The sequence below is a fragment of the Ovis aries genome, chromosome 13 (genome assembly GCF_016772045.2).
Source record: "Ovis aries strain OAR_USU_Benz2616 breed Rambouillet chromosome 13, ARS-UI_Ramb_v3.0, whole genome shotgun sequence".
Lineage (NCBI taxonomy): Eukaryota > Metazoa > Chordata > Mammalia > Artiodactyla > Bovidae > Ovis > Ovis aries.
Window position 1 is genome coordinate 72,713,871 of NC_056066.1, and position 20,605 is coordinate 72,734,475.

Below are 20,605 nucleotides of genomic sequence, written 5' to 3' on the forward strand. Positions count from 1 at the left end.
CAGCCCTTCCCTTCTCTGCAATGCCTCCCTCATTCTGAACCTCTGGCCACCTCTGTTTCTGGCCGGAGGGGACAGCTAACAGCTCCCTTGGATGAGGCAGCTGAGCAAAGCCAGCAGCTGCCAGAGGCCAGGCTGCCTGACTGCCAAACAGGGAAGGGGTTGGATCCACTGGCTGCGCCCCCAGCACACACATGCCCAGCCTCTGGGACCACTTGGGAACAGGATCAGGAGAGCTGGCACCGCAGGGCAGGGATCTGGATTTGCTCATCTTCCGGCCAAAGGGAAAGAGGCAGGAGGGCCAGCCAGCAGCCCCAGCAGCCTTGAGTACATGCCTGCTTTCTCTTTGGCCACTGCATCCTGCAGACCCCAGGACACTCCTCTCTGAAACATTCATGGGGCTGAGGCTTGGAGAGTGTTAGTCGCTCAGTCGTGTCCAACTCTTTGCAACCCCATGGACGGTAGCCCACCAGGCTCCTCTGTCCATGGGATTCTCCAGGCAAGAACACTGGAGTGGGTTGCCATTTCCTTCTCCAGGGGATCAACCCAGGGATCGGCAGGAGGATTCGTTCGTATCTGAACCACCAGGGAATCCCAAGTTTTGGAAGGAGAGTTTTTTGATTGGTTTGATTTGGTTTGGTCTTTTTTTTTTTTTTTTTTTTTTTTTTTTTGTTTTTTTTTTTCTTTTTTTTTTTTATTTTATTTTTTAAATTTTAAAATCTTTAATTCTTACATGCATTCCCAAATGGTTTGGTCTTTTATTTGTTTTTGCTGGAAAGAGCACTGGTAAAATAAGGGGATGGGGGAAAGGCAAGGAAATGACTGTCAGTGTCAGCATAGCAGTTACCTGTAGGACCGAGGGAGGCCATGGGGATCAGAGGGTTTTCGGGGTGTAGACAGAGTTCTGGTTCTTTACCTGGGGAGAGTCATAGAGATATTTGCTTTAAAAATATTCATTTAACTATATGTTTATATGTTATAAATCTTATATATTTGTTATATTTCACAATTTAAGAAATGGTATTTTTAAAAAAGGAGGGGGGGACACCAAACTGGGAATAAAATGCCTAGGTTCTGCGAATGAGTTTTTTGAAACTTTTTTTTCTTCCAGTCTTCCCATCCAAAGTACAGCATAGAATTCAGATGTACCTACGTCATATTTTAATGCCTCTATTCTTAAAGTTGAGTTAAACATGAATTAAATTGTCTCCTTTACTAGTTTAAAGATTTAGCTAGTTGTTTTATTTTTGTTTTTTATGGAAGTGACATTAATTTATAACATACTGAGCCTTAACCTGGTGCCAGGCACGGTGCTAAGTGCTTTACTGGACTTAACACTCTTCCTTCACACGGCTGGTGGATAGTGTGATCACTCCAGTCTACAGATGGAAACACCAAGGGCCAGAGAGGCTCAGTAACTTAGCCAAGGTCACACAGCTAGCAGTGCTGAAGAGCTGGGATTCAAACTAGGGTCAGTGTGCTCAAGGGGCAAAGAGCTTAACTTCTGGCCCATACTGCCTCCCAGATCTGACCCTACCTGACTGCTAAAATGACAGCCACATACTTACTCACAATACTTACAGTTGGTAGAGTTTAGAGGTCGTGATGGTCCAATGGCTAAGACTCCCTGTTTCCAACACAGGGGACCTGGGTTCGTCCCTGTTCAGAGAACTAGATCCCACCCATCTCAAGGAAGACCAGGTGTGGCCAAATAAAGAATTTTTTTTTTTTTTTTTTTAAAGAATACAGTCAGACAGACATTGGTTCAAATCTAAACTCACATGAAAAATGAGGACGGTATTCAGCCAACTTTGTTGCCAGGACAAGTAAGTGAAAACTTATTTGCCAGGTGTGAGGTACACAGTAGGCACACAATAGATGATCACCTCTAAAATTAAGATGCTCACCACTTAGGAAATAGACAAGGCCAAGTGTCGCTGTCCGCATTAATCAGATGGGAGATCAGGCTCAGTTCCGGTAGCACCAGGGGGTGAGGAGTCCCAGAGGGTCCACTGGTCCCTTACCGGCCCCGACCAGTAGAATTCTCCGGGTCTGGCGTCTGATGTGGCCGCCTGGCCCCCGCCCCGCTCCGCAGGAATGTGGGGCCCGAGCGCTGGTGGCGAGGAGGGGGCGCTGACGCTGAGGCTTTTCCGCTCCGGCTGCGCGGACGGGCGACACAGCAAATTCCGCGGCCACACCTGGCCGTGCAGCTGTCCAGGCTGGGCCGGGAGGAGGATTCCCCAGTCCTCCGGCCGCAGGCCCCCGAGGGCACGGTCTTGACCCCTGGCGATCATGGGCGGTGGGGGAAACGCCGAACACTCCCGCTGGGTTAAACGCGCTGGACCAGCCCCATTCTCCAGCTACTCCTCTTCACCTGGCCTTTATGGAAGGAGGCTAGTCCTCCCTGACACCGGGGAGGATGAGGGGCTTCCCGGCAGAGCCCCTGAAAACACCCTGCTCAGAATGCTGACTCAGAAGAGGAGGATGGAGGACCCCTTAGGGGCACCCCTCTGGTTTCAGGATTCTGGGGGTCCGTGGGAAGTCAGATCCTAAGAGATCATAGTGGGATGATGTGCTCCTGTTTCCCTGAAACCTAAGCCATCCTCTCCTCTCCGTGTCCCCCCAACCCCTGTCCCCAGTGGGGCACCAGGACTGGGCACAGGGCAAAGCCAAGGTGAAACTGAGGTCCTCAGTTCTGCAGCTGGGGTGGCATTCAAGGCCTCCCAACAGCACAAATAGTCTCTGCTCGCCTCTGCCCCCATCTCTGGGCCACCTCATACCCTTCTGTCCCCTCTGTGTGCACGCCTGCTAAGTCGCTTCAGTCATGTTCAACTCTTTGCCGACCCCATGGACTGTAGCCCGCCAGGCTCCTCTGTCCATGGAATTCTCCAGGCAAGAATACTAGAGTGGGTTGCTATGCCCTCCAGAGGATTTTCCCAGCCAGGGATCGAACCTGCGTCTTCCGTCTCCTGCGTTGGCAGGCAGGCTCTTTACCACTAGTGCCCCCTCTAATCCTCCCTAACCTGCCTTTCTCAGTTCCTCAAATGAACCAAATGCCCTCCAGCCTCAGAGCCTTTGCCCATGCTGTCCCCCTTGGCTCACCCCTATGTCCCAGGCTCACCCTCCCCTCATTTTTCGTCTTTCTATTGTCTGCTTAATCACCACATATTACTAAGATTATGACTAAGGGAGTGTCTTGAGAATTCCAGGGCCACGGCTCTCCTACACGAAGTTCAGAATCCACTTGCCAATTTCCTCCAATAACCTTGCTGGAATTTCCACTGGAATTGTAGCAAATTTAATCTGGTGAGAACTGACAACACCTGTGAGTCTACTGTAATGACGTGTTGTAAGTCATCAAGGATACAGAGACAAAGCATGCAACTCCTTCCCTCAATAAGCTTTTTTTACTCCTGGTCTTCCTTTCTAATTTATTTCATCTCATGAGAGAAGATCTTATTGGGCCCATTTTGCAGATCAGAAAACTGAGGCTCAGATAAATTGCATGAGCCGCCCTAGGTCCTGTGGTGAGGAAGTGGCGGAGCCAAGACCCCCAACCCAGTCTGTCTGACTCACAAATCTCCCCAAGCCAATTTGGTCTATGGGTTTGGTTTGTGTGTGTCTCTGTGTGTATAAAAGTAAGATGTGTTTTCACACACACCCAGAGTTGAAAACCATCTATTCAAAGATGGATGTGCTGTGAGGTTGAATGGGAGTGCAGGTATGTCTGCTCTGTTGGGCTGTGACTTCTCTTTGTGTGGGTGTTGGGGTCTTTGGCTATGTGTGTAAAGTGTTTGGGGTTTTGGTGGGTGTACTGGGAAGGATATGTCTGTGTACTGGGTAGGAAGTGTATGTTGGGAAGACAAAATTGGGATACTTCTGTTGGTATGTGTGTGTGTTTTCTTATATTGGATTTTAATTTGAAACTTGTTAAAAGAACTCTTTGAAATTAAACAAAGGCTTTTCAAACCATCTATAACTCAATTTTCATTTAAGGTGTAACTTGTGCATGTGTTCAGCTGCTCAGTCCTGCCTGACTCTTCACAACCCCCTGGACTGTAGCCCGCCAGGCTCCTCTCTCCATGGAATTTTCCAGGCAAGAATACTGGAGTGGGTTGCCATTTCCTTCTCCAGGGCTTCTTCCCGACCCCGGGATCAAACCTGCATCTCCTGCATTGGCAGGTGGATTCTTTATGACTGGGAAGACTAAGGTATAACTTATGGTATTCAGATCTTAAGTGTACAGCTGGATGAATTTTTTTTTTTTGGATGAATTTTTATATACATGCCATCAAGCTTCCTGGATCTGGGGAAAGAGAGTGAGCTGGGGCTACTTTCTTTTTGCGGTCTCTCTTGCTGCAGAGCGTCACTCTAAAGCGTGCAGGCTTCAGTAACCGCATCTCAGGGTAGAGCACGGGCTGAGTTGCTCTGTGGCAAGTGGGATCTTCCAAGACCAGGGACTGAACCCATGTGTCCCCTGCATTGACAGGCAGATTCTTAACCACTGGACCACCAGGGAAGCCTTCGAGTTTTGCCCGTTCTTGAGCATCTTCTCAATGGAGTCACGTGGTGTTTGCTTGGGCAGGTTAATAGCTAACACTGAACAAACTTGCTTTGTGTGTTGACACTTCCTGTATCTCACTGAATTTATCATAAGAGCCAAATAACGTAGTGCTTGTTTATTGTTCCCATTATACAGATGAGGAAGCTGAAACTCAGAGAATTGCCTCGGGTCATCCAGACCAAGGTCACTCATCTGAGGTCACAGCTCTGGTCCTTGCCACTCCTAGACCATGCTGCCTCCCTCTGGATAACCCATCGAAGAGGTGACAAGACTTATTGGGTACAGAGATAGCAGAAGACCTGGGGGCCCAGAGGTGCTTCTGGGCGTGCTTTATTTATTTTCTGAGAAGTCGGTGTTTCTGAATCTGTTGTCAGGTCTCCCCAACACCCCCCACTGTGGGATCGGGTACCACCTGCCACTGGCAGCCCAGCCACAGCAGAGCTGCAGAGGCACACCAACCACCAGGGTTGAGTCCCGGCTCCCAGTTACTTGCTGTATGACTATGAGGAAGCTGCCTCCTTTTTTGAACCTCACATCCTCAACTGTTGAAAGAAGGCTAAAATCCTCATGCAGGGTTAGGACAGTGACAGATGGAAGGTGTCATTGTATCCACTGCCTTTTTTTTTTTTTTTTTAAGACTTTGTACTGAAAAATAAAACCTAAGTACAGAAAGTCACATAAAACCAATGTGGGACCCAATAGAGTGAAGCTCTTGTAACCACCAGTCAGATCAAGAAATAGGAGCCCCTTAAATGTCCCACCTCAATCACAGCTTGACTTCTATAATATTTCTTTGTCCGCACTCAAGTTCACATACCTCAACAGTGGAGTCCATAAAAAATTTGCCCATATGAAATAATGTAGGGACTTCCCTGGTGGTCCAGTTGCTAAGACTCCACAACCCCAAGTGCAGGAGGTCTGGGTTTGATCCCTGGTCGGGGAATTAGATCCCATAGGCTGCAACCAAGAGTTCCCATGCCACAAGGAACTTTGAGGATCCCACATGGGGCAAATAAATCAATAAGAATAAACGTTAAAAAAAAAAATGTGTATCTTTTGAGTCTCTACTGATTTCCACCTCCATCTCTTTCATTTTCTCAGTTGTCTTTTAGAAGAACTTGGAACATTTGACCAGAGTTTTGAAGAGTGTGGATCATCATTCCTATCTTTCACGTGTACTCTCCTCCCTCCCAGCTCCCTCTTTCCCTTGTTTGGATTTGGAGTGACACAGATCTGGGTTGAAGTTTTGAGTCTGCCAATTGCTGTGTGTCCTTGGACAAGTCACTCACCTACTCTGAACCTATTTCCTCAACTGGCAAATGAAAGGGTGATCTGGAAGATCTCTAAGGACATTCCAACTTTCTTAGTCTCCTCTCTCAAGCACCAGGCTCCTGTTCCACAGTCTCTTCTTCTTAATCTCTCTTTTAAAATTAAAGTATAGTTGATGTGCAATAAGCTTCCCTTGTAGCTCAGTCCATAAAGAATCTGCTTGCAGTGCAGGAGACCCGGGTTCAAACCCTGGGTTGGGAAGATCCCCTGGAGAAGGAAGTGGCAAACCACTCCAGTATCCTTGCCTGGAAAATCTCATGGACAGTGGAGCCTGGTGGGCTGCAGTCCATGGGGTTGCAAAGAGTCGGGCACAACTCTTGATGTACAATATTGATGTACCATATCATATAAATTCATGGACAATGTAGTGATTCACAACTTTTAAAGGTTATACTCCATATATAGTTATTAGAAAATTTGGGCTATATTCCTTTTGTTGTACAACACAGGCTTTTTTTCATTGAGCCCCTGCATTGGGAGTGTGGAGTCTTAACCACTGGACTACTGGGGAAGTCCCTACACAGACTCTTCTTAAAAGCAACTTTATTGTCTAAAAAGAACACTGGGGTTAAGAATCAGAGACCTGGCACTGGAATCCAGTTTCCACTGGGACTAGCTGTGTGACCTTGGACAAGGTACTTAACCTCTCTGAATTTCCACTTCTTCATCTGTTGAATGGAGATTCTGAACCCTAATCCATAAAACTGGAGCAAAACTTATATTGGACCCCTATAGGACTTAGTGCTTGGCACCTGAAAAAAAGTGAAAGTGTTAGTCGCTTGGTTGTGTCCAACTCTTTGTGACCCCACAGACTGCGGGGTTCCTCTGTCCGTGGGATTCTCCAGGCAAAAATATTGGAGTGGGTAGCCATTCCCTTCTCCAGGGGATCTTCCCGACTCAGGGATTGAACCCTGGTCTCCTGCATTGCAGGCAGATTCTTTACCATCTGAGCCACCAGGGACGCCCATCTAGTATGTGCTAAATAAGTGTTGACTGTTATTGTTGTTGTTATTATTATCATCAATTATAGCTAACATTTATTGACTGCTTACTCAGGCCTTGTGTCACTTGTATCAGTTCATTTAATCCTCACAACAACTCCACAAGGCAGCTTTATTTTAGAGGTGAGACACCAAGGCACAGAAAGGTTAAGTAACTTGCCCATGGACACACAGCTAGTAAGCCACGAACCCAGGCTGTCTGGATCCAGAGTCAGCAGTGTTAGTCACTGAGATGTACTGCCTCAAATACTACTGCTATCTAGAAGAATTTCCCCTTCACTTGCCCAAGACCAGAGAAAATTCTGGTAGGAGTGAAGATGAAGCAATAGCTGAATCCAGCGTGACAAAATCCAGGGGTGAGTAAAGCTCTTACCCTGAAGTGAGATCCCAGCCCAGGACATTGATCTGGGCCACCCCTGATTATTTCCTGCCTTCACCCCTAACATTTTTATCCCCTGGCAACCTGCTGTAGTCATGTACAGATGGGAAAGTTGGATCATAAAGAAGGCTGAGTGCCAAAGAATTGATGCTTTTGAGTTCCGGTGCTACAGAAGATTCTTGAGAATCCCTTGGACAGAAAGGAGATCAAACCAGTCAATCCTACAGGAAATCAACCCTGAATATTCACCAGAAGGACAGTTGCTGAACTGAAGCTCCAATACTTTGGCCACCTGAAGCAAACAGCCGACTTGTCAGAAAAAAAAACCCTGATGCTTGGAAGGATTGAAGGCAAAAGGAGAAAAGGGTGGCAGAAGATGAGATGGTTCGGTGGCATTACCGACTCAATGAACATGAATTTGAGCAAACTCTGGGAGACGATGAAGGAAAGAGGAGCCTAGCGTGCTGCAGTCCATGAGCTCACAAAGAGTTAGACATGGCTTGGTAACTAAACAACACCAACCTGTCAAAGTGAACCTGGGGCAGGCTTAGTCAACAAGGACAGCAGGCAAGGTCCTACCTGGTAGACTGGCCGGGGGTGTTTCTGTATGTTTGCTACCAGTGCGATTTTCTGGGTTGTTCTGGATGTGTGAACATGTCAGGTAGGAGACAGTGATTTTTTTTCTTTTTGCCATACTACGAGGCACGTGGAACCTTAGTTCCCCGACCAGGGATCGAACCTACACCCCCTGCATTGGAAGCACAGTTTTAAGCACTGGACGATCAGGGAAGTCCCAGGAGATGGTGATTTTGTCCACATGGTTGGACTACGAGGCTATGCCTTCCTCAGATGTCTGTCTGTCTCTCTCTCTGGAGAGGCAGTGGGACTAGCCTGGCCCACCCCACCTCTGCCCCCCACCTGCTGTGAGACCCCAAGCCAGTGACTCACTTCTGTGTGCCTGTTCCCTCACGTATAGAAAAATGGTTATGATGACAATAATAATACTGACCTGATAGGGTGGGTCTGAAGATTGAATGGTCTCATCCAGGTCAAATGCTTGAAATGTTTCTGAGCCCTGAGATAAGAACAAATACTTGCCGCTTATATGTGTTAACATGATCAAGTGTGTAAAGGGTGGGTTTCTGTGTATTTATGGAAAAGCACCTGAGGGCATCTGACAGCAAGAATTTAAGGGACAGGGGGAACCAGCTGTCGCATATTTGTGGAAGAAGGGTATGTGTGTGTGTATACATGCATGTGTGTGTGGTGTGTGCAGAGTGGATGCGTGTGCATTCTATAAAACGGGCGAGAATGTTCACTGCCAGAATCCCAATTAGCAAACAGGCCCTAGGACAAGCCACTGAAGCTCTGTGTCCCCATCTGTCCGCGGGCGGGGTTGCTGCCTCAAAGGCAGCTGCAAGGACCAAGTGAGTCATGGATGTAATGCTCTGGACCATTGCAAGTGGCCAGGACATGGGAGAGGTCGGTATTTAGTGCTCAGAGAGAGTAGGGCACACACTCCTGGGTCATCAGTGCCAAAGCTGTTTGTGTCTGCCTCCTCTGCTGCCTGGTATGTCACGGATCTCAGCTCACTGTAGGCAGAAAAGCCCTAAGTCCAATTGCTCCAGTGGCCCGGAGAAGGATAAAGACTTGCCCCAGGACACCCAGCCTACTGGAGGCAGAGAATGGAACTAGATCGGAGCCAGTGCCTCTTGCCCTTCTTGTGTGATGAGAAAGCCACGTAGAGGTCAGAGTCAGCAGCCCCCAACCCCCACTGCCTCTGTGTGCCCCGCCTCCCCCAGCATCCAGCAGTCAGCCTGGGCTGGGGGGAAGCTGCTCCGGGGGAAAAGGTGTGTGCTTTGGCAGCCGCACTGTCTGGGCCGCCGAGGCTGAGGCTGGGCGGCTGCCTGGGGCTGGAATTCCATGCGTCTGGGGAGGACCGCACTTGGGTAGCCCCGTCCCAGTTCCCAGCCCTGCATCGTCACCTGGGCCAGGGCTCAGCTTGGCACCGGGGACTGGGTTCTGCCTGGAACTTCTCAGAAAGGTCTCTGGAAGTGGAGGCTGAAGATTACAAGTGCTTCAACTTTGGGTTTTTTTAATGGAACACCTTTCTTGTAAGTCTGTCCCTTCCCGTTGCAAAGGCATCGCTTGTTATTTGTGAAGAATACAAGGAATCAGAGAAGAGAAAATGAAATTCTTTGTCAACAACAAAGTACAGCAATTCAGAGATCAAAGGAGTTCTGTCAACACACACACACACACACACATCCTCGAATACTTATGCATTAACGCACGCATATGACGCAGAAATCATCAGAAGGATGCGCTTGTATGTGTTTGCACATTCATAACATACAACACATGCGTACTCATGCGAGTACACACGCAGGTACAGACATCTGCATGATCATGTACGCATCCATACACCTATATATGACACACAAGCCCTCACGTGTGTGTCTGCGTGTGCTTGTACACCTATAACAATCACACATACTCTCATAAGCACAGGCACACACACCTAAAGAGCACACACTCAATTAGACGTGAATTCATTTAATCCTGGCATCAGTGTTGGAAAGAACCTTTATTTCTCCCATTTTCCAGATAAAGCACAAATGGTTACGTAATCTGCCCAAGGACACCAGTTAGCATAAAAAGGCTTTTTTTTTTTTTTTCAAGAAAGAAAAACAAACAAAAAAAACCCCTCAAAAACAAAATAATGGAGATTTGAATCCACATCCACTGGCTTAATTAATTAGGCTGCATGGTCCTATGTTTGAGTGGCCTCGAAGGAAATATTCTAATATTCTCATCGGGCTTTCCCCGCCATGCATCTATATTTGATTTGGTTACAGAAATGACATCCTTTTTACATGCTAGCACGGCCCTCCCTGGGGTCAGACTTGGATGTGAATCCTGGCCCCACAGCAGACAGGCTGGCTTGATTTTGGACTGTTCCTTCACCTCTTTGGAGACCGGTTTTTCGTCTAAAATAGGGAGGGATCGTATCTGCTTCTGAGGGTTTGGCTGAGCTTGTATACGTCGAGCTCAGCATCCAAGTTCAGCCAGGCTCGTTAGATGGGGGCCATATGAAAACTGCCAACTCTGGGGCTGGAGGGCTTTGTGGAGAAAACAGAAAAACACTTTCTGGATGCGAGATGGCCGTAATATGCGGGGTCTGGAAGGCAGAGAAAAAACTCGGGATCTGAGGTCTCCTGAGGAGAGGTGGTATTTCGTCCGGGAATCCCTGCCTTGACCACACCCCCATCCTGACCGGCAGCTCAGCCCCGGCCCCCTCGCACTTCAGGTGGAACAGCAGAGAGAGGGAGGAGAGAGAAGCCCATGGACCGGCAGGCGGAGTTTCGAGCCTGGTCTGGCTGGAAGGGGAGGGGGCTGGGGGGCTGGGACGTCAGATGCCATCAGCTCTTGGCGGAACGTTTAAGTCGCTGTGCGGCAGGCGGGCTGGGCGTCTGCAGAGGTCCCCTGCCTCCTGGGCCGCCTCCTGCCGCCAGCCTGGGCTGCCCATCCTGGGTACGCGCCCCTGGGGAGCCTGCCGCCTTGTCTCCCGGACCCCTCACTCTGGTTCTCTTCTCAGTATTTCTTTCTCCATCTTGTCTGTTCTTTTCCCCGCTCTTTCTCTCTCTCTCTGTCTCTCCCATGTTCCTTCTCTTTTTGCCCCAACGTCGTCTCTCTTTCTCTCTGTATCTTTCTACCTTTTTTGTCTCATAGCTCTTTTCAGGATCTTTTTATGTCAGTGATCTTTTTGTCTCCCTCGTTTTCTTTTTCTCTGTTTCTCTCTTTCCTTCTGTGTGCCTCTTTCAGTGTCTTCTTTCTGTGTCTTGCAAGAGTTTGGGCAAGCTCCGGGAGCTGGTGACGGACAGGGAAGCCTGGTATGCTGCAGTCCGTGGGGTCGCAAAAAGTCGGACACGACTGAGCGGCTGAACTGAACTGAACTCCACCCTGAAATTGCAGCAACTTGGGGACAAGAGGGCCCTGGTCGATGCCTCAGGGGAGGTGGGCGCTGCCCCTCTGAGGGCACCGACAAAGCCCGTGTGGAGTGAGATTGGTGCAGAGGGTATCCAGTCTGGGGAGGTGTGGGGTCTGCTTCCTGGGCTGGTGGGATGGAACTCCGGCTTTGAAGTGTTGTCTCACTCCAGGGCCTGGTCCGAATTCAGCCACTCTCTGGGCATTTCTTTACTCTTTCTTCCTATCTTAAAATATATATATATATTTATTTGGCTGCACCGGATCTTAGTTGAGGCACACAGGGTCTTTAGCTGTGGCCTGCAAACTCTTGGTTGTGGCATGTGGGATCTAGTTCCCTGACCAGGGATTGAACCTGGGGCCCCTGCATTGGGATCATGGAGTCTTAGCCACTGGACCCCCAGGAAGTCCCTGTCTGGGCATTTCTTCCCACTGCACCATCCACTCAGTCCATGGGGTGGGAAGGATGGAGTGTTGCTCCCCACCACCAGAGCTGTGTTGGAAGGTCTGTGTCAAGCTCTCAGTAGTTAGCATCCTCTGGGGTGGGAAGGCTGGGGAGCACTCAGGGTTTGGTGCCCTCATGACCGTCCCCTCCAGGCAGACAGCTCTGACTGCACGAGGCCAGACGTGGGACCCCTTCCAGCCAGCTATGCCCCCGCTGCCCAGCACTGTGGGCCTGGCTGGCCTGCTCTTCTGGGCAGGCCAGACAATGAACGCCTTGATGCCCAACGCCACCCTGGCACTGGCCCAGACCAAGGGCACAGCTGTGAGGCCCCTGAGTGGCCTGGGGGTGCCTCGGTACCGGCGGAAGCGCCACATCTCTGCTCGGGACATGAGTGCCTTATTGGATTATCACAACCACATCCGGGCCAGCGTGCACCCACCTGCTGCCAACATGGAGTATATGGTGAGTCCTCACACTCTGCCAGTGCCCTCTCTGGCAAATGCCAGTTGACTCAGTGTGCCCTGGAAGGGCTGGACCATTCATGAGTCTAGCCTTTCTAGCCAGTATCTGGGCCCTGTAAAGTCTGCCCATTTTACAGATGAGAAAACTAAGGCTTTATATAGGTCCTTTCTGCAGGCAGGAGCAGAGGACTGCAATTTATGGCGCATCCTCTGTGCGCCAGGCACTTACACTGAACCCTCTTCCTTCAAGGTGGGATTTATCTGCATTTTAAAGAAATCAAGAAGCAGAGAATTAATTTGTTGAAGGTCACCCACTTGGGATTACACCCCAGATCTGCCAGCTGCTAAAGCTGTTGTCTTAACTAACACAATGCCTTTTCTAAGAATTCTGGCTTCCTGCTGGGGATCCGCAGTAGGTGGGTGGCTGGAGATTTCCCTGCCATTGTCTCTTTGCCCCAGGGGTTTGATGACACTCCCAGTCTGTCCACAAGTCTCTGGAAGTAGAATTGGGAGAGATGGGGATTGGTTTCTGGGGTGGGGGTGGAGGGCACAGGCTGGGGGAGAAACTGCAGCTGACCAGCAAAGGACGCTGGGATGTCTTCCTTCAAAGAGGCAGAATGGGGGATCAGGGGAGAAGAGGGTATCTCACCCCAGCCCCCTACCAGCCTGACTCCAAAGGGGAGGAGGGAACCTTTTTCATTATCGCAGCCCCTCCCCCAGGACCATTGTCCCAAACTAGCCTGTAGAGAGATAGGCCTCCAGCTCACCTACAGATTTCTTTAGGGAAAAGGATTGTCAGCTGCCGCCTTTAAGACGGATACCTGCTCCCTTAACTGCCTGCAAACACTTGTACTTTTGAAATGTGCTCATTCACTTATGTAGCATCTCCTGCTTGGAGCTAGGCACCACTGCTAAGCCCTGTGGACACTGCCGAGAACAGGATGGACAAGGTCCTGTCCTTCGCAGAGCTCCCATTTCAGTGGGCATGATAAAAAACAAAGATCAACCACAACATTTATGTAGAATACAACATCAGGTGCAATAAGGTGTTGGGAGGGGTGGGGATGGGAGCCCAAATGGCAGGCAGCTAAAGGTGGGGGAGCCATTTATTTGTTCACTAACTGACTCATCCATTGATTAACACAGTGGCTGGCACATAGAAGGCCCTCCAGTTTTCAAACAATGACACATTTATTGAGCACCAGCCCTGCGTGCAAAGCCCTCCCTGCAACAGGTGTTTGATTGTTGCATGTATTGTGGAAGAAAGAGAGCTAGACAGTTCCACCAGGAGGGGCCCCAGGGAGGGTCAGTGAGTATGGGTTAGAGGTTTGCATGCCCCTACCTCAGCTCACCCCTTTGCAGCATGAAGAAAACATTCCTCTGCTTTCTTTAAGAATGGATGAGTCTCACAACCCCGGGGAGATGTCTGGACCCTTCTTTGGGCGTCCCCATTGCTTCACTAGCTGGCTTCAGCCCACAGGACAGGTATCTGGCTAAACATCCCTTGCTCAAGGAACCCTTTCTCTCTATGGCTCCAAAAAAGACCAGATTCCGTTTCACATTCTCACACCAGCCAACTGTAATGATTGCTTAACGTCTCATTTCCTTGCTAGACTGTGAGTCCTTGTTCAATATTTGCTAAATGACAGATGAAATGAAGGAACAAATAATATCTCAGAATCTCAGGAAGTCAGAGTGGAAGGGAACTAGTGTTTTTTTAAAAGTGATCCTTTTTCGAGATATAAAACTTGGGGCATTCACAGATTGGAAAATTAAGAAGCCGTTACAGAGGAGGAGGAGGGTATTCTCTATGCGCTGATGTAGAATCATCGCTAAGACAAACCTATCTGGTTAAATGAAAACAGCAAGGTGCCAAATAGAATGTCTGGCATCCTGCCATCTGTCAAAACACTTCACATATATATATACATATGTATGTATATGCTGTTTTTCCCTGGTGGCTCAGTTGGTAAAGAATCTATCTGCAATTCAGGAGACCCGGGTTCAATCCCTGGGTTGGGAAGATCCCCTGGAGAAGGAAATGGCAACCCACTCCAGTATTCGTGCCTGGAGAATTCCATGGACAGAGGATCCTGGCGGGCTATAGTCCATGGGGTCACAAAGAGTCGGACACGACTGAGTGACTAACACTTTAGTTGCTAAGTCATGTCTGACTCTCTTGTGACCTCATGGACTGTAGCCCACCAGGCTCTACTGTCCATGGGATTTTCCAGGCAAGAATATTGAAGTGGGTTGCTAGTTCCTTCTCCAGGAAGGATTATATGTATGTGTATATATATATATGTAATTATTATATTTACAAAATACATTTTTATTTATATATTAACACAATGATATATAATTATATATATTGCATACATTATATTATATATAATTACATATATTTCTACATATAATCATATATACATTATATATATATATTATATGCTTATGGGTGTGGAATATTTCTGCAACTGGACACAAGAAACTCACGATGATGATTACCTCCAGGGTCTGGGTGGCTGGAGGGACTAGTATAAGATGAAGATGAAAGACTCTCCACTTCTCCTTTCAACAGCTTACATAGTAAGCATGTGCATCCTTTCACTATTAAAAACACATTTTGAATTTTAAAAATTTACTGTTAAACACATTTTCAAATTTTAATAAATAAAAAATCCATTCTCTTCCTATTATCCTGGGCTCAGTCACTTCTAAGGATAGCTGAGAACTCCCAGGCCAATCCCTGGGACCCCCCCCTCAGAGCAGGGAACCCCAAGCTTGAAGTCCAGTGAAGGAAAAAGGGCATCGGGCTAAGAGTCAGAGGCTAGGTGTGAATCTCAGCCCTTGTGTGGACTTGCTATTGACCTTGAAGTCACAGGCCTTCTCTAAGGCTCAGTTTTCTTATTAATTAAGTGGATTTATTGCAGTGTTCCCAGGAGATGGAGGAGTCATGATACCATGTGTATTTGCATTCTAGACACTACTGAGATGGTGGTGGTTTTCCTCCCTCGGGGAATTTCATGGCCTTTCTGCTTTCCCAGGTCTGGGACGAGCGGCTGGCCAGGTCGGCTGAGGCCTGGGCCTCCCAGTGCATTTGGGCCCACGGGCCCTCACAGCTGATGAGATACGTGGGCCAGAACCTGTCTGTCCATTCCGGCCGGTGAGTGAGCCCTCCCTTCACCCCGTCCCTTCACTACCCTTCTTCCACTCCATCACTCAGCAGCTCGCTGAGCACACAGTCTGAGTTTCTTCCATCGCCTCCACCTTCCCAGGTACCGCTCAGTGGTGGATCTTGTGAGGTCTTGGTCAGAGGAGAAGCGGCATTACTTGTTTCCTGCCCCAAAGGACTGTACCCCGCATTGCCCCTGGCGCTGCCGTGGCCCTGTCTGCTCCCACTATACCCAGGTACCCTTTGTAGGGCTGAAGGGCTGGTGGGAGAAATAGAATGTGGTGGACAGCAACCTGTACGGACTTCCTTTTACATAATGAGCCTTTTCCTGTATATACATTGAACTGAACTGAACTGGATCTTATATTGAGTGTCTTAGGTCAGCAGACCATATTGTTTGACCCCAAAATGGAGATGTGTAGTCTGACAAGTTCAAGAGTGCCTTTGCTATCAATAGGTCCAAATGTTTCCCAGTGTTATCTATTTTCCAAGGCTATGCTATCTTAAAAGTGAAAGAAAAGTGAAAGTGAAGTCACTCAGTTGCATCCCACTCTTTCTGACCCCGTGGACTGTAGCCTACGAGACTCCTCCATCCATGAAATTTTCCAGGCAAGAGAACTGGAGTGGGTTGCCATTTCCTTCTCCAAGGAAATGCCAAATAAGATTACCCAAAAATCATAGTGTATTTTGAGTGCTCATATTGAGATGGTACCACTTATTGTACATAAAAATACAAGGCAGTGTAGTGTTATAAGAAACAGGACCAATGGTAGGACCAATGTCTTCTTTTGGAGACCTGCCAATTTCTCTGTGACTCATTTGCAGTAAATGTCAAACACTAGAGAAATTCCCCTAGGAAATGTGAGGCTTAAGCCAAATGTCCCTCCTGACATCCATGAGATATTACCTCCATTTTACCAAAGGAGAAACCAGGCACAGAGCGGTTAAGTGACTTGGTCAAAGTCACACAGCTTCTGATATTGAGAAACTGATCCAAGGCTGTTTATCTTCAAAGTTTGTGTTCTAATCTCCAACACAACAATGATTTTCAAGCATTGTTCACAAGGGGGGAAAGAAGGAAATCTAATTGAACACTATAGAAAACATTAGCATGTATCATTCTATATGATAAGATTAAATATTCATAAAACTTTTGTGCAAGAGGAGTAGGGGTGTGTGTGTGTGTGTGTGTGTGTGTGTGTGTGTGTTGGTGCACTGGGTAACAATATAAAACTGTTCTCGCTACTGTTGATTGTAGTAAAAAATAAAGTTTGGGAAACATTATATCAATAGTACCATATGCCTCCATCCTCTCACTTTTGAGACAGTTGCCTCCCCCAGGAAAACCTCAGCTAATGCATCCACCCTGAACTGAGCAAGTGCAGGAACCTTCCAGGCCCAAGTCCTTCTCACAGCCTCCCTTGCCTTTGTCCTCCCTTCTCAGATGGTGTGGGCATCTTCCAATCGGCTGGGCTGTGCCATCCACACCTGTGGCAGCATCCGCGTCTGGGGCAGCACCTGGCGCCAGGCTGTGTACCTGGTCTGCAACTACGCCATTAAGTGAGTGCAGCTTTGAGGTCGAGGGGACTCTGGGGCAGGAGGGTGGATCACAAGGTGGAGTAGGCAGGAGTCTCAGAAAAGGAAGACACACAGGACACCTTGCCTTCCTCTGTTCTAAATAACCATACACCATACAGTTTGGTACTTTTAGAGCTGATCGAGAATCCTTTTTCTTTACCCAAGCTTCACAGTCAATTGGGTGATAGACAGAGGACCAAGGCAGGTGGATAGTGGATAGGCAGTCTCCCTGATGAAGCCAGTAGTGGAGAATGTGTTTTAGCTCTGCCAGCCAAGTGGGCTTGCAAATAGCTTGCTGTTGAACTAGACCTTCACATCCATTAACAAGCAACACTGGACAACCAGAGGCCTCTTCTAAGTATAGTGCTGGCCCCTTCAAGCTTCCCACAAGAAACAGAGCAACCAAGGACACATGCTCCCTGCAGACAGGCAGATCCCATAGGAAAGAAAGGAAGGATGCAGTGAGTATGCTCAGCTGCTTCTTCCAAACTCTCCAATCAGCTAGGTGGGAGAGAGGTCAAGAGAATTCTTTGAGAGCAGGAAATAGACCTTATATCCTTTTATTACAGTGATTTCAAACTGTTGGTTTTTCTTAAAGCAAAACTTTCCCTCAAGTGGTTAAATTAAACAAAAAAAGGATAACTTTTATTCCATCATCCCCTGGTGTCTCTACCACCCACATTCCCTGCCCCTAAACTTTCCCGCTGGAAAACTGTGGACTCACAGCATCTGACATAAATCCTGATGCCCACTAGAAGTCTTGGTTGAATGAATGAATGAACGAACCCATATGAAACCAGAAATCCACACTTTTCTAAGCACTTTGGCTGACTTTACTTATTGTTATTCAGCCATCACTTCTGGAGGAAAAAGATTCCATTTCTGCCTACAAAGAGTGTTTGATGTTTGAGAAAATAAGGCACTGGAACTTGAGAGATCACGAACACTACAAGCTAGTGGTGAGATTATTAGGCCACCCCGAGCAAGATCCTGGGGGGCTGATTTTAGGCCTTGAGGTGGATGAAGAGGGAGAAAAAAGAACTCTGTGGGTTGGATGGAGAAAAGAGCTGTGGGAAGATCCGTGTGTAAGCTGGATCCATGTGCCACTGGGGCAGTCTGGAAAGGGAAAGTCGCTCAGTTGTGTCCAACTCTTTGCCACCCCATGGACTATACAGTCCATGGAATTCTCCAGGCCAGAATACTGGAGTGCGTGGGTAGCCTTTCCCTTCTCCAGGAGATCTTCCCAACCTAGGGATTGAACCCAGGTCCCTTGCACTGCAGGCGGATTTTTTACCAGCTGAGTTATCAGGGAAGCCCGAGCAGTCTGGAAGGCCAGACCAAAACTATAGCTGTGATTCATAAGCTAGAGGCCAGCAAACTACAGCCTACAGCCCCAAATCCAACCTGCTGCCTATTTTTGTAAATAAACTTTTATTGAAACATGACCACGACATTTGTTCACATATCCCTAGGGCTGCTTTCATACAATAAAGACATTTGGCCCCCAAAGCCTAAAATATTTACTGTCTGGCCCTTTATATAAAAAGTTTGCAAACTCCTGCACAGGCAGTGGGAAACCGCTAAAATTCTTGAGCAGGAGAATGATGGGATAAAAGTTTTTTCTGTTTGTTTGGCCATGCCTCGAGGCTTGTGGGATTTCAGTGCCCTGACCAGGAATCAAACATGGCCCCTGAAAGCACCAAATCTTAACCACTGGATGGCCAGGGAATTCCTGGTTTCTTCTTTTTTAAAAAACTGCTTAATTGAGATATAATTCACATACCATACAATTTATCCATTTGAAGTGTACAACTCAATGGGTTTTTGGTGTATTACATTATTCATTTTTTTCAATCTAGGTAAAATATATATATAAAACATAAAACTTGCCATTTAGCCATTTTTAAGTACTGTACACTATTTCATGGCATAAACTGCATTCATAGTGTTGTACAAGCATCACCTCTATTTCCAAAATATTTTCATCACCCCAAAGAGAAACTGTTACCTTTAAGCAATGGCTCCCTATCCCCCCCCTCCTAAAATCCATTGAGAAGATTAACTCCATAGCAGGTAGGATGGTTTTTGGATAAGACTGTCCATGAAAAATAAATGTACAGCGGAGAACACAAAGAGGTTTCACGGGCATGACCCCATGGTTGAATTACACCCAGTATCTAATTATTCTAGTTCTTATTTGCATATCACCTTATGAGTTACAGGGGCTTCCCACATAGCTCAGTTGATAAAGAATCTGCCTGCAATGTGGGAGACCTGGATTCAATTCTTGGGTCGGGAAGTTCCCCTAGAGAAGGAAATGGCAACCTACTCCAATATTCTTGCTTGGAGAATCCTATGGACAGAGGAGCCTGGCAGGCTGCGATTCATGGGATCGCAAGAGTTGGACATGACTTAGTGCTATCTTTCTTTCTTTGTAAGTTACAAAGTGCTTTTGCATAGTTTTTATGGACAGCATTTCATTAATTTATTCAGAGGATAAAATCAAGGCTCAAGAAATGAGGTAGTTTAGGGACTAAAATACCCTGGTGGTCCCTGGGTAAGTGGTTAAGACTTCATCTTCCAGTGGTTAAGACTTCATCTTCCAACGCAGTGGGTGTAGATTTGATCCCTGGTCAGGGCCAAATACCGAAACATTAAACAGAAGCAATACTGTAATAAATTCAATAAAGACTAAAAATGGCCCACATCAAAAAAAAAAAAGAAAGAAAGAAAGAAATGAGATGGTTTGTTCTGTCACCAGCTGGCAGAACCAGGATCAGAACTCAGATCTGCTTGTTGGAGAGGGGAGGGAGGGATTTCTTTGGGGAGGTGGCTGGGGTGGGGTGGTTGTGTGGAAGGAATCAAAAAAATCACACTTCTTGGGGAACTGCTTATCTGCCAAGCCAGGTGCTTGGATATGCTCATTCCTGTGCGGGAGGAATGTCTTCTCTTGATTTTAGAGATGAAGAAACTGAGGCTTGCAGTCGTGACGTTACAGGGCCAGTCAGCGGCCCTGCTGATATTTGAAAACCTGTGTGAAGGTGGCTCATGAATCTGTACCCCCCCACCCCGCCTCCCCCTTGACCCCGCCACCCCGCCTCCCTGGGCCCTCTTCTCTTCCAGGGGTAACTGGATCGGAGAGGCACCGTACAAGACGGGGAGGCCGTGTTCTGCCTGCCCGCCCATCTACCAAGGCAGCTGCAGCAGCAACCTGTGCTTCTCGAGACGCAAGTCCAACAAGCTTCTGTGGTTCTGAATTTTCCATGGGCTCTGGCAGGCCTCCGGCTGGGCCTGACGCTCCCAGAGTCCCTTCCCCAAGACGGGGTCAAGGAATACTTTTTTAAGGATGTGAGTTGGGCTCGCTTCACCTACCTGAATCTTCCCTCCTGTTTCCATTTCCTAAACGTCCAGCATGTACCAGGAGAAAACAGCCTCCTTGCTTTCCTTCTTACCTGTTACATCTTTTTCTCCTCCGGCCTCCGGCCTCCAGGAAAGAGGCCTGCATCCTCAATTGACTCAGTTCTCAGAGAGCCAGGGCTGGAAGAAGCAGTGGCAGCAGCTTTTGGACTCTCAGGCCTCCAACCCGCAAGTCTTTGTGTATCCAATAAACTACCTTCATTCATTCAGTAATAGCCAACCAGCTTCTGGGCCGTCTTTGTGAGCCAGTGGTCTCCCTCTCTGATTTGGGACCA

The 20,605-nt window shown here is 47.8% G+C and overlaps 1 protein-coding gene across 1 annotated transcript; it reads left to right on the forward strand.

Moving 5' to 3' along the window:
- Positions 1-1,650: 1,650 nt before the first annotated feature.
- R3HDML (R3H domain containing like) lies at positions 1,651-20,550 on the forward strand. Its single transcript, XM_015099892.4, has 5 exons — positions 1,651-12,164; positions 15,208-15,326; positions 15,439-15,571; positions 16,780-16,895; positions 20,037-20,550. The coding sequence occupies exons 1-5, from the start codon at positions 11,724-11,726 to the stop codon at positions 20,167-20,169; spliced, it is 942 nt and encodes a 313-aa protein (XP_014955378.3). The 5' UTR covers positions 1,651-11,723; the 3' UTR covers positions 20,170-20,550.
- The last annotated feature ends 55 nt before the right edge of the window (positions 20,551-20,605 follow it).

Excerpts from the sequence above, each read along its gene's own strand:
- R3HDML (XM_015099892.4), top strand. The coding sequence starts at position 11,724 with ATGGAGTGTTGCTCCCCACCACCAGAGCTGTGTTGGAAGGTCTGTGTC. Across the intron at positions 12,165-15,207 it reads CTGCCAACATGGAGTATATG|GTCTGGGACGAGCGGCTGGC; the intron begins GTGAGTCCTCAC and ends CTGCTTTCCCAG. Across the intron at positions 15,327-15,438 it reads CTGTCTGTCCATTCCGGCCG|GTACCGCTCAGTGGTGGATC; the intron begins GTGAGTGAGCCC and ends CCACCTTCCCAG.